At 48.7% G+C, this 13,419-nt stretch overlaps 2 protein-coding genes across 2 annotated transcripts; one reads left to right on the top strand and one right to left on the bottom strand.

The window, feature by feature from the left end:
- The first annotated feature begins 3,366 nt into the window (after positions 1-3,366).
- On the top strand, positions 3,367-4,344 carry LOC121048063. The gene has a single exon (XM_040503930.1). The coding sequence runs from the start codon at positions 3,367-3,369 to the stop codon at positions 4,342-4,344; it is 978 nt and encodes a 325-aa protein (XP_040359864.1).
- A 3,351-nt stretch (positions 4,345-7,695) lies between these two features.
- LOC120846770 (prion-like-(Q/N-rich) domain-bearing protein 25) lies at positions 7,696-9,093 on the bottom strand. Its single transcript, XM_040218643.1, has 2 exons — positions 8,903-9,093; positions 7,696-8,644 (listed from the first exon to the last, which is right to left on the bottom strand). Exons 1-2 carry the CDS (start codon positions 9,048-9,050, stop codon positions 8,076-8,078), a joined length of 717 nt encoding a protein of 238 aa, XP_040074577.1. The 5' UTR covers positions 9,051-9,093; the 3' UTR covers positions 7,696-8,075.
- Positions 9,094-13,419: the final 4,326 nt, after the last annotated feature.

Below are 13,419 nucleotides of genomic sequence, written 5' to 3'. Positions count from 1 at the left end.
TGTGGACATGCTCAAGACACGTGCCGCTCGCCACTTCTGGGAAGAACATGGTGTCTGAAATCCAGCTCAGTGCTGCGCTATGCCACCATGATCTTCCCAAGGGTTGCACGTTGCCCGTGCCTCGTGCATCGACGCACCTTGCGCTACTTTTGAAACATGATGCTTGCTTTGTGCTTGTTTATTATTGAAACGAATGCTGTGTTGTATGTTGTATGGGCGATGTATGCACTTTCCGCTTCAACCGCTAAAGGTTGCTTTTTTGTGTTTGTTTTTTGTTTTTTTTTCTTTTTCGAGGGGATGGCGACACGAAAAAATTCGGTCAACGAGTCATACACACCTTCGCTGTAAAAAAAGTGCTATCACTCACACCTTCTATTAAAGAAAGTTGAAGATTGAAATGATGCGTCTTCTATAGGGAGTATTCACTGGCGGCCATAGCTGTGTGCGCGACTGCTGAGCGCGTGCTGACGCCGAGCTTCCACAGTTCTTCTGCAACGTGCATTCCGCACCATCAAGATTGTCGGTCTTAACAGCCTCTTAATGAAAGCTCGCTCTGAGCATGCGCTCTAAAGAGCTACCACAAATATGGCGTCCAATGAATACTCCCTATACTGTCTCACGCTGATAGCACTCGCAAGCACGGGATTTCTTGTTGCAAGCCACGTCGTCCTCTCCCAAGACCGAGCCGTCACCCTTCCTCCGTCGAACAGCAAGGTAACGCAGACGGTGGGCGAGCAATTACGCTTCCTATGCTACAAGCCCATCAGCGACGACGCAGCAACTTTCACCTGGCACTTTAATTCGTTCGAAATTCCACCGGACCCTACACTTCAAGACGGCCTCTACACATACAAAATTACGAACGGACACCTCCAGCCGAGTAACATTTCGTACAGCGTCTTAGACATGGGACTCTCTAAAAAAGCGCACGCGGGTAACTACAGCTGCCACGTTTTCAGTGGAGGTTCTCTCGAGCAAACCCTCCAGATACAACTCGACGTTGTGAACAACGACAACGTGCTGATTCCGTCCACAAAACTACCGTGGCGATCCATGCGGTACGGAAGAATCGTCACTTTCGGCGTCGTGTCTAAACTTCGAGATGCACCGTGCGATGACGACGAACAGTGCGCCAGTGTGGATCTCGTATCTCTGTGCCACGAAGGGAGGTGCATCTGTGCTCCAGGCTACTACCTTAACGACACGACTTGCATGAAGTCTGTGGGACTCGGGAGCCGCTGCGGGCTGCAGTCCGTCTGTCGTGTCCCGAGTCTCGAGTGTAAGGACGGTCAGTGCGTGTGCGTTGAAAACGCGGGTAACGATGACCCGAATGGCGAATGCAACGTCGTCACCACGTCTGGACTCTTCACTAAAATCGTACTCTACGCGGCGCTGGCTGTTATTAGCTGCGCAGTACTCTTCCTCGCCGGCGCCGTGATCTTCTGCGAGAAAAAGTACAACCTCAAGGAACAGTTCCAGGGCGCCTTCTACGTCAACTGCAATATAATGTGATGTATTTTGTACGGTCGCAGCATGCGCTTCGCGTTCAGCGGCCGACAGCAGTCAATCTCCAAACACAAGATTTTTACAATTCAGCAACAATATAACTTCAAATTAGCCTTATTAATTTATAAAGAGATAAAAAACAGCGGGTCCTTGTCTATAGATTTGTATCCAAGGAAAATTACGACATATAATTTACGGCATGAGTTATTCCTTCAGGAGAGAATTCGCACAAATTACGGGTCACAGAAATTGAGCTTTTTGATTCCGGAATATTTAAACAAATTTTCAGAAGTATTAGATTTTATAAATTGCTGTTCTTCTTTGCGGAGATTTAAAAAGGAAATAAAAGAGTACATTTTTACGCTCTCGGCTTAAATATTGGGCCGCTGCTTCTTGCTCTCCAGATTCAGATGATTACTATTTTATGGATTCATTTATGAATCGATTTAAGGCAAATCATCCCAGTTTGTGTCTGGTTTGTGTTTAGTTTGTGTTTAATTTGTGTTTTGTTTGTGTTTAATTTATGTCAAAACCGTTTCTGTGAAAATATTTTCACCTTGAATTTTATTACGACTTCCACACTGCTGCTGCGACTGCTGTAGCGCCGAAAAGGGGAATGGAGCCTCGTCAGGTAGCATCGGCAACCTTTTGCTCCTCCCTCCCCGGCATTTCATATGTCTAATAAACTTCAAAACTTCAATTCAATTCAATAAACGCTCTTATACCTGCTTGATGCCGTAGTCCTCTGGACGATGACACCTTGTGTGGCATTCCGATTGTGATAAGGTGAAGTACGCATAAGTCTTGTGTGCAATATGTAATATACGTTGAGATCTGGAATATAATCAACAAACACGAAATATGCTAAGTGCTTCTATTTTCGCATTTCTCGAAATTTATTTTCCACGGGATTTTCTCTCAGGCTCCATTCATACCCCCCAACGTGATCATAAATATCTCGCATGTATTCAACTTACCTTTGCATTTTTTTTTTGTGCGGTCATGCATGACTTGAGGTATATGCTGATAAAAAAAAACGATCAATTTACATCTTTTGCTCGTCCAGTTGAAGTGGACCGCAAAAGACATGACAGGTCCCTTGGTGTTTTTATACCTTGTGAGAAAATCTGTTCCGGAAGATGACTTTTTTCTCTATCCCTCTTGTACAGCTCCTAGGCGAGCCTGAACAATATATCTTTTGATATGACCATGATAATCGCCGTAGTCATCATGATGCATTTAATTTTGTCCGTTACCGCCTAAGAATGGGCTAGAAACACCTTCCACACTCTCATTGTTCTTTCGCAACGCACAAATAGTTCGCGCAAAGAGGACTAGACGGATTGTGAACATAGAAATAAAACAGCGCAAACGAACACAAGACAAGTTCACAATGCATCACCGACTAGCCCACCTCCAAACATTACTGCAGGACAAGACGGGTTGGACTGGAGTCAGTGACACTATAGGCCGGACTAGAGGCTGGACAGAGAAAAAGCACACCTTTATCAGAACGTGCCCAGCAATCGAGAGTTCCCCCCTCGCGCGCACTAGGCCGCGCCAGCGTCTTTCTTTTTCAGATGGCCACAGGTGACACAAATATACCCCGTTCCAATTGTCCAGGTACCAAGTACGACCACAGTGTACTAGAATACGGCACGACCGTGAATGGTAGTTTTTATTTTTTATCCTTTTTGGCGAATACCTAATGAATGGTTCAATGAAAGATCAGGACCTGACCAAAGCACGTATAAAAAAAGAAGAAACATGTCATCGTGCTTTTTAGCATGGTCGAATGTTTCTGTACAACATATTCAAATAGCTCTCCAAAAATCTAATACTCAGGCAATTATCCCACAAATGAACCATTTCTATCTGTGTCCCTTTATACTGATCATTGCTCGCTGCATACGGCCACAGGACATCCGACTGACCACGTCAAATCCGCAAGTCCTATCAGGCGTCGTGACCAAGTACACCTGTTCGGCGCCCTTTTCAGCCGATCCTAGTTTCCGATGGTACGTTGACAACGAGCACGTGAACACCACCGCTGCTTCGGCCCTGTCCATCCAGGTAAGCGGCCTCAGTGTGGAACGTACCCTGGATACCGAAGCGCTCGCCTACAGCGTCCTTGAGATCCGCGCCTACCAGCCAAAGACAGGCATCGTCACCTGCTCGGTCTTCATCAGAGGCACCGGCCTCACGGTCTCGTCCGCTTACGTGGTCACCTCCGAAGATGACTTGCTGCACGCGTCTTACAACTCGTCCTGCACCCGAGACACTGTTTGCGTGGACGGCAACTCGAGCTGCTCTGTCGACCTCAGGACCCGAGTGTCCAAGTGTCTTTGCAAGAGAGGCTACCGCCACTACTCTCAGCTGCGGGCTAACTGCGCCGCGCACTATGGTGGCATCGGCTCGCCCTGTTCTAGCAACCAGGACTGCCTGGAGTGGGACAGAAACGCGCACTGTCACAACCGGAGGTGCTCCTGCAAGTCGCCTTTCAGCAACGAGTACCGGATCGGCAAGTGCATCAAGGAAGTCAGTCTCTTTGGCGCCTGTAGCGGCGAGTTTATGTGCCTCGTGGAGCATTCGTACTGCGCCAACCACACGTGCCAGTGTTTCCCAGGACGTGTGTACGACGGGAACAAGTGCTCGCTACTCAGGGAAGGCGAGGGTCTGAACTTTAAGAAGCTCTTCCTTATTGGTTTGGTGATCTTCAGCGCAATTACCCTGCTACCCATGGTTATCATGGCGACGATAAGAGCCGTCTTCACGCTCATGCCACTTCATCAAGGATCACGTGGGAGGAGACGGCGAATCATAATAAGGTTGTTGTAAAAACAACAAACGTTATGTAACTGTGTATATGATATCGATAAGCTGCGATCTGATAAACATGTATTTTGTTACTGGTTACAGTTACTTAATTTATGTCAAAGAGTCACTTTGAACACCGTGGTAGGACCATCCATAGCTATTCGCGACTCCAGCGAAACGGACGCCGCCAAGCGGGAAAACCGGGAACCAGCCGGTCCAGGTCGCTCCGCGCCCCTCCACGTCTCTGGTGGCTTTCGCGGAGACGTGTTGTCGGCGCGGTGGCGAACGATGTAATTTGACGAAGGTCCGAATATTTCTTCAGTTTGCCTGAGTGATCATTAGTGTGGTGAAGCCTCAGTAGATTGTTTTCTTCTATTACGTGTTTGAAAGCCCGTTTACTCCCCAGCACACGGTCGCGTGCTTTCGATTTCTTGGATGGGGAGGAATCTCGGAAAAACGTTTTGATTTCTTGTCTGTCTCGAATCACATTCAAAGTGACAACTGCTTGGTAACTGATACTGGAGGGAACATCAATGTTGCAGTCAAGTGAATGGGAAGGTTCGATAGCTGCTTTTCTTGAGTTTGGTTGTGTTCGGTTAGCTTCAAGTTTGAGCCACCCACGCCGGTCGGTGCGTTGGCTATTCATCTTGGCTGCTTTTCGCCGAAAAAGCCTCTGGACCACACTGAAGGAGTTGGGCTGATTTCGCAATTACTTGATTCAGGAAAACTTGCTCACTGCAAATGATGAATGAGGGAAATTATCTGTTTTCAAAAGGTGGGAGACAAGTCTCGCAACGTTAGATGCTGTCACGGCATTTTGACCTATCGCGCCTTCAATATTTATATTACGAGGACGTCGAAGCCAGCAGCAATATACGTCTACATTGGTCAGGTTGACCGGCCACAAAAAAATACTAATTTTCTCCGTTCAATACAGAGAGGTTATGCGCGGATCTTCAATGAAGACTCTCTTCAGTTTGTCCTTGTGCTGCCGGCTATAGAACCATTTGGCTAAGTTGAAGTAGTACGTCTCCGTCTGTCAAATATACCTTTATTCAGCAGCTAAGCTCGTATTTCAACCCGAAGGATATACTAATATCGCTTTTTGGGACCCCCCCCCCCCCCCCCCCCCATAGTATGTAATATAATACATAACCCGCTCGTCAAAATGACTTCTCCATTGCTACTAAAACCTGAATTGAAATACGAGTATCAGCTGCTTAGTGGGGCACCGGCGGGTTAACATGGTCCTTGGCTCAAGAAGCGGTTGCTTAATTTTCGTAATTTTCCTGCAGCCTGTGTTGTTGGCCGAGCAGACTGGAGCTGTTTCGTAAACGCGGATACGCACAAAAGCTCGATTTCGCGGACAGATAAGTCGCATGGTAGAGGCATGCGAGTTAGCCGTAAAGTTACTCTCTGTGGAACAATTCTATAGTCATCGCCGCTTTCCTTAGAAGATCAAAACTGATTAGTATATTACCGTATCTCCGGAGCCCATAGTTTCGGTTTTGAACGAAATCTCCGAAACGAAAGTTTGACACGAAAAGAACAAAAAAAAAAAAAAAAAAACACCGGCAAAACAAAACTATGCTTTGCAAGTTATCTGCACCGGCTACACTTAACCGTCTCAGTTCAAATACCTATAAAATTGGGCATTAAACAAAAGAAAATCTGTTAAATTGAACGCACCACCTGTTCAGGCGGCCCGGCCGAGCCAACGCGACCTGGACTCAGCCGCCATGTTTGTTTGGTGGGGGCGCCCCCTATAGGTCGCTGGAGTCGCGAATACATCTTTTCCACAATGGCGCAGCCATCTTGAATTTCTTGAATTTCGTCACTTCTGGCATTCGTTAAAACATCGTTTTGATCTTTCCATGCCGCTGGAAGGTGTTCACAAAAAAAAAAAAAAAATGTGTGATTGTAACACATTCTTGTTTTGCATCACCTATATTTTTTCGCACATTCCAGGCTGAAATCCTTTATTATTTCTCATCCCGCATACCAGATACGGAACCAACGTGACTGGGAACAACAGGAAACAGAAAACGTCTGTAAGCCAGTAAAATGCACGGAATGTGAAAAACTATATTTATTTCAGAAGGCATGCTTTCAATATAATGGCAATAGACCCTTTCCGAAATTTAGCATGGTCACTTCGATAACTGTAATCATCTAAGTGTATATTATCTGTACATGTTAATGGCGGCCTTTGATAGCTGGTGAAGGAAGACGGGCGCCTAAACGTTCCAGACGTTCGATGTGTCGTTGTCTGATGTCATCGTGACGAGTCGCACAAGCTTCTATGCGCTACGCTTTTGAGGATGTCTTGTAAATCCTTGCAATGCTCAGCTTCGGCACGCCCCAAATAGCTCATGACAGTCAAACGTAAAGAATGTTATCAAGCGTTCTACTCAATTAAGCGCCTCGAACAAAGTGGTAGTTTCCTGCCATCATTGAAACTGAAAAAAAAAAAAAAAATAGAGAAATAACTGTACAGCGAAGAACGCCGTACCTTTCGTACGTCCGCCGTTGACCTGATAGGTCCTAGATTTTAACCGCAATTAGCATACACAAATGTAGACTGATGTTTGAACCACTAGATGGCAATGAATTTCGTGAAGGGATCTATTGAGAAGCTTTATTTGATGCTCACAACATTGCCGATATTATCTCTTAAAGGGTTTATGCAACGATATTCGCTTGGAAGGTTTTTCACTTTACACGAGCATACGCTTGCACTAGTGGGACCCACGTATACTCGCACGCAACGCCACTCACCAAGGAACTCCTTTGTTGCGGTGTAACAGGCCGATCTCACCGGCCAGTTTGACTACACGCGCAGAGCCCCGCTGGGGCTCTGCGCGTGTAGAGCATGAAAGGCACGAGCCCTCGCATGCCGGCCGTCTGTCTCCTGTGAACTAAAGTTATGGTGGCGTCACGCATGCGCCGAACACTTACTGATGAGATCGGACTGTTTCAAGGGCAAAAGCGAACTTTTTCTTTCAATTTCTTCTTCGTAAAACTTGACTTCTTAGCCCGGGGGTCGCAGTATCCCCCAGTGACGATACTTGAATGCAGTGGGCAGTCGTTGCAGGTGATACCACAGCTTCGCTAGCCAACCGCCTTCACGTCGTGGATTGGAACCCCAACTTTTTTCTTTCTTTTATTATTCTTTTTTTGCGACTTCTTTCGCGTGTGGTGAAAAACGAACGCGTGTTTTATGTGTCATTAACGTCAAGGATTCATTCAAAGCAGTATATGCGCAAAGTACAAAAATCGTTGCATTGCCATTTTAATAAAACAATTAAACGTAGACTGATAGTCAAGAAAACTCATAATGCAGAGGACTTTTTTCTTTTCTTTTTTTATAAATCTAGTTGATCGTTGGTTTGTTTGGTTCGGTTTTTAAATACGAGCATTTTATTTTAAAGATGCTTGATCTCCATCACAAATTATACATTTTGCTGGGTCGAGTGCTACAGGACATTTGCAAGTTAGGTTGCCCGCTAAAGCACACGGCCCAGTATTCAAGCAAGTCAGCCTTGCCCATTACTACTCAGTAATTTCAAAAATAGCTGTACAGGTCTTATACAGATAACCCACATTGATTCATTCTAGAGAATTACCGTCTTCTGTATTGTTGTCACCAGTTGCCTGAGCCGCATCTATACATGTAGACACGTACAAAAGTAACACTAAAGTATGCGCACTGCCCTTAAAATCTTAAGACAACAGGCGCCACAAAACAAGTGTCAGTAGCGACCAGAAGAGGTCGCGTTCTTTCGCCTGATTAGAACAAAACAAGCAGCTGTGATCCCGCTTAAAACTAACAGTACGGCGACGGACGACACTCCAACGACAGCTAGCTGGAATTCTTGGTCGCTGCTCAAATCACAAAGCTTGGTGTTCGGATTAGATGCGAAACCAGTCCTGCAGACGCAGTGACCACCAACACACTCCGCGTTGGGATCCAAGCAAGCGTTGCTGGTCTGACACAAAGCACCATCGATTTTGACCTCACATCTGCCCTGCTCGAGCGAAAAGCCTGTCTTGCAGCGGCACACTTGGTCCTCGCATTGCGAGCTGTCGTCCTTGTACTGACACTGAGCACTGTCCACGCACGGTTGGTCGACGTCAGCTGCCTGGAGACAGCTCACGTCGTTCCGACTGGATAGGACAGGGTGCTCCGTGTCGCACTGGCAGGTTCCAGAAGTAGATTCTGCGTTGTTCGGTTTGCAGGTGCTGTGCTCCAGAGGGCACTCCTCGTTGGCCGTGCACTGATCTCCAATCCGCTTGCCGTCCCGCGTCGTGTTCTGCGAGACTGTCAGCGGCGTGCTCAGATAAAGAACCGTCTGCGCGTTTACTTTGATCCTGCAACGAATGATGCTCGTATGGTTGAAGAGGGCCTCGATGATCGTGAGCGTGCTAATGAACAGGACGAAACCGTTTCCGGCGGGACCTTCGGAAGTGGTTATGGTGACGAAGCTCGCCGCACTCATATCTTCCTCATACATGAGCCAGGCCACGTGCTTGGGTATGTCTCTGGATTTGGTGCTGCAGGTGAAGTTGACAGACTCACCTACGTAAACGACGCTCTCCTGGGCTGTTATGTGGGCCTCCGTTTCGGCGGGCGTCGCGTCCTGCCCCTGAAACGTGTATTGCCCTTTTCCAGCCACCGGCACGCTCCAGAGCAAGAGTGCCAGCAGAAGGAGCACACATAATCGCATTGCTGTCTGAACACGCCAGGGACGATTGCAGCAATACTCGCTGTCTCCTGGAATAAATAAATATCCGCGGAGGTCGAACGCAGCTACCATGTTGTCACCTTTTCTTTTTCTTCGCCCTGTCAACGTTTCACTTTAACTACAAGCGTAGTCGAGGCTACAAGAACGGACTCCGAGCTTTCAGTGTGCTTACCAAGCACGCGCTCTCGTGCAGCGCCGGCATCCTTTGGGGCAACATGCTCGTGCCTGTAGCTTCGGCTTCGCTCGACTATAAAGTGAAACAAACGATGTAAGTGTTTCTATTCTGCAGTTCAAGTGCAAGAACTGGATACCAGCGAAATCGCTGGAAATACAAATTTCTTCCATTGGATTTACCGGAACAAAAATCAAAGCAAATTATATGTAGTCGTCGAGTGCAGCGTGACAGCTTTAATTTTGTGGTACAGCTTAGCTAAATGAGCCAATCGTCCTTCGGTAGTGCCGCATATCCGTCGCCCACACCGTCGCCCACTTGCGCTAATGGATTTATACTCTGCACTAACATGCAACGAGTACTGGTTGCAAACACGCCAAATACATGTTGTTAACAACTTTTTTTTTTTTCGAGTTTCACCAACCAACAGCAACAGACAAGTTTAGTAAATAAGCGGTACTGCTGCGAAGAATGCCAGGGTTACCAAAAGGCCGTGTTAATTATGTCCGAAAATATTTAAAGCTGTTTGGTAGACTGGCGCGACTATGCCGTAACTTGAACGACGAAGTATCTTCATGCTCTAGCTCGCCTTAGCGTATGCACTCCGCGGCAAAACCTGCAACCGCAGGCTTTGCCGCGGTTGCAGGCTTTGACGAAGAAGATAACCTTTACAAGGTTATCTTCTTCGTCAAGCATGTGCATAGACAACATCACCTAAAAGAATCGAAGCCTGTGCACTAAAAAAATGGCTGTAATTGTGTTTGTATAAACATACCCACAACCAATCTTCCTTCAACGAGCGACTTGTTCCTCAGCTGTAGATGAGTAATTTACCCAGTGCAGTACAACCGCTGACCTGGGTCTTTAAAGGGGTATTCACACGGGGGAGAAATCCCGGGGATTTCTCCCCGGCACGCGCATCCCACGACGAAAACGTCAGGCTTTGCGATGTGCAAAAGCCTCGCGTTTTCATCTCGTGATGCGCGCGTGCCGGGGAGAAATCCCCGGGATTTCTCCCTCGTGTGAATACCCCTTAAGGGGTATTCACACGAGGGAGAAATCCCGGGGATTTCTCCCCGGCACGCGCGCATCACGAGATGAAAACGCGAGGCTTTTGCACATCGCAAAGCCTGTCGTTTTCGTCGTGAGATGCGCGTGCCGGGGAGAAATCCCCGGGATTTCTCCCTCGTGTGAATACCCCTTGGGATGCGCGTGCCGGGGAGAAATCCCCGGGATTTCTCCCTCGTGTGAATACCCCTTTAAGGGGTATTCACACGAGGGAGAAATCCCGGGGATTTCTCCCCGGCACGCGCATCTCACGACGAAAACGACAGGCTTTGCGATGTGCAAAAGCCTCGCGTTTTCACCTCGTGATGCGCGCGTGCCGGGGAGAAATCCCCGGGATTTCTCCCTCGTGTGAATACCCCTTTAACGTGCACCACGCAGTAGTGATATACGGCCGCACGCCGGCACGATGCTCATCCAGATCGAAACGGGCAGGGGTGGGGATTAGACCCAGGATCCCTGGGTTCTGCAGCGCGAGCTTTCGCTTCACGTGCTCCGAGCTGGTGTGCGCTAGACCACTCGGCCACCGATCCCACAGCCTGTGCACTAGAATCTTGACGTCATCATAGCGAGATCGAGCGAAGACACAGATTGGACACGAGTGCTGCGTCAGTGGTCAGCTGGGTCTCGTATCCTATCAACGCGTCGAAGGACGCTCGGCATTTGCTGAGTTGGCGCCATCCGACTGTGATGACGTTCCCTGAAAGAAGAGGGGATTGGAAGATGAAAGGGGGGGGGGGGGGGGGGGGGGTCCGGATGCCTTCGTCATTCTAGAAGGTGTTGGCCTAAACCCCTTTCAACAAAATAAAAAGTGACGATTGTCTGAAGGTTGGAACCGCCGTTCAGTTGCGGAGCCCGCGGAACGTACAAATCTTAAACTATAAAGTCCCGTTCACACTCTTGCAACCGAGTACGACCGAGAGAGACCAGACCGGTTTTTAAGCCTCTTGCGATCTCTTAGGACCAGCCCCGCTGCCTCGCATCCGGTTCTAAGAAGTCTCAAAAAGCTTAAAAAACGGTCTGGTCGCTCTCAGTCGCAAGAGTGTGAACGGGCCTTAAGACACGAGCAGAAACGCACATACTAAAAGCGCAAGGTCACGGTGCATTCTTGCGCTTGGTTGAAACCAATCAAGCGCAATTATACTCACCGACAGGCGACGTGGACCTTGACGTTGCGCTTTTTGCCACTGCGTGTTTGGCCCCGTCGGCTCCTCTAGCATCGGTTTCGCCGTGTCATTTGTGTCCGCTATTGTGCAGAGATTCCATATCTTCCAGGCAGAAAGAAGACACTCGAAATGGGTTTATATCAAAACTCGACACCATTTTCGGGAAGCCGGAGTAATCACTCCAAACAAACCATTGGCATAATAAAAGAATCACTGAATAGATGTATCTGTTGGAGATACTTCGACAGTCAGTAAGTATAATCTCTACGCAAGTCCTATTCACTACCCTGCACTGTGCCACCTTTGAGCCCTTATTTGGAAGCTTTACGTAAAACCAGCAGACTTATCCTACTAAGCAACAACTTGTTGAAATAGCTAAGACGGTCATGGTATACAAGCCGCAATTTGTTGCGATAGCGGTGAGTGGTATCCGTGGTGGTATTTACACTCCATCTTAGCACAGATAGACCGATCTCACCAAGCGTTCGGCGCATGCGTGAGGCCGCCATAACTTTAGTTCGCAGGAGGCAGGCAGCAGTGCACAAGACGGCTCGTGCCGCCTCATGCTCCACACGCGCAGAGCTTCACCGAGGTTGTCGCACGTGCAGGGACTAAAGCTCCCTCGATGCATAGCGGCAGTGGTGGCGTAGTCAAACTGGCTAGTGAGTTCGGTCTGTTAACTTCAGTTGTAAGTCAGCGCTGATGTTAGTCTACCTTCTCGTCATGTCCGTATCTTTGCGCTGTTTCTTTTATTTTAACCATGAAAAACCAACTAGCCCAGGCGTCAACCTTGGGGAACAGAAAGTTTCCTTTCAAGTTGGTTGCATTCGACGGTCAGGTGCCTGTGAGTAAAGTACTTACACGGAAAAGCAACGGCATGATATGAAGAGAGCCGCTCGCTACCCTGGGACTATCATGATGGCAGGCGAGTACGGCAGAGCAAGAAATAGAAGAAATGAGCTACCATCTAGCCCAACAAGAGCCACCGACAGAACCCTGCCTAGCGTGTCCTTTTCGGTCAGGCCGGTAGCCTTCCGATATCGCTGGATTTCCAGCAAGAAGTCGGTCGCGCTCAGAGCTCGATCGCTGTGTCCGCTGTACCCCGGCACCGGAATGCGGATGAGGGTTTTTGGCGGCGGCGTTTGCCTCTGCATGCTCTGTAAGGCCTGAGCGAACGCCGCAACCAACGCCGTGGATTCACGGGACATCTCCGTGCTTTGCGGCATAGACACGACCGGCGCTACCGTCGGCGTGTCCGGACTCAGCGCTGCGGTCATCGCCGCGCCGTTCCGCTCCGCCAGCCCCGTGGACGTAGCGACGTCGGCCAAAAACATTAAATCCGTGAGGGCGAAATTACCCTTCGCCATTTCGAACAGTTGTTTGGACGTACCCTTCCCACTTTCGCAGTGCCGCGGTATAAACTCGCCAACCAGGGGGACCGCCCCGCGTGAACTTCCACGCAGTGTCGTCGACGGACGTTGCAACCGTAATGGACCTTTTGCAGAAACATCGGTTCGAGAGTAACTGGTTTCAGTACCCTCTCTCTCTTCCTTCTGGCCGAGCAGAGAGGGAAGATGGTTTCGTTGTGTCGACTTCGGGGCGGAAGATTACGCACGTGGGGACAAAGGCGAGTTTGGGGGAGCCGTATTTAGGTCAAAGCGTCTCAATGGGTGAACAGGATGTAGCTGACGTTTTGGGAGTGCAACGGGTGAGAGAGGCCTCGCGCGCACGTTGTTTTCTCGCCACTTAGCCTCGACCCCAGTGGAGTGTCTAGGCGGCAGCACATATTCGCCAAGAGGTCCGGCTCGCCTGCCCCAACGTTGATGCGCCATTTGTAGAAAATCGCGTACCGCCGCCGATTCGCCATTTCCCACGTGGTCCGTCAACAAACCGAGTCCAGCCTGGTTCTTTCACGGGAGCGGGATTCCGCTCCCCGTTTATTCGTACA

Source organism: Ixodes scapularis, unplaced genomic scaffold (genome assembly GCF_016920785.2).
Source record: "Ixodes scapularis isolate PalLabHiFi unplaced genomic scaffold, ASM1692078v2 PGA_scaffold5__190_contigs__length_132052651, whole genome shotgun sequence".
In the NCBI taxonomy this organism is placed as follows: Eukaryota; Metazoa; Arthropoda; class Arachnida; order Ixodida; family Ixodidae; genus Ixodes; species Ixodes scapularis.
The sequence above is the reverse complement of the archived record's forward strand: the minus strand, read 5'-3'. Positions and strand labels throughout refer to the sequence as shown.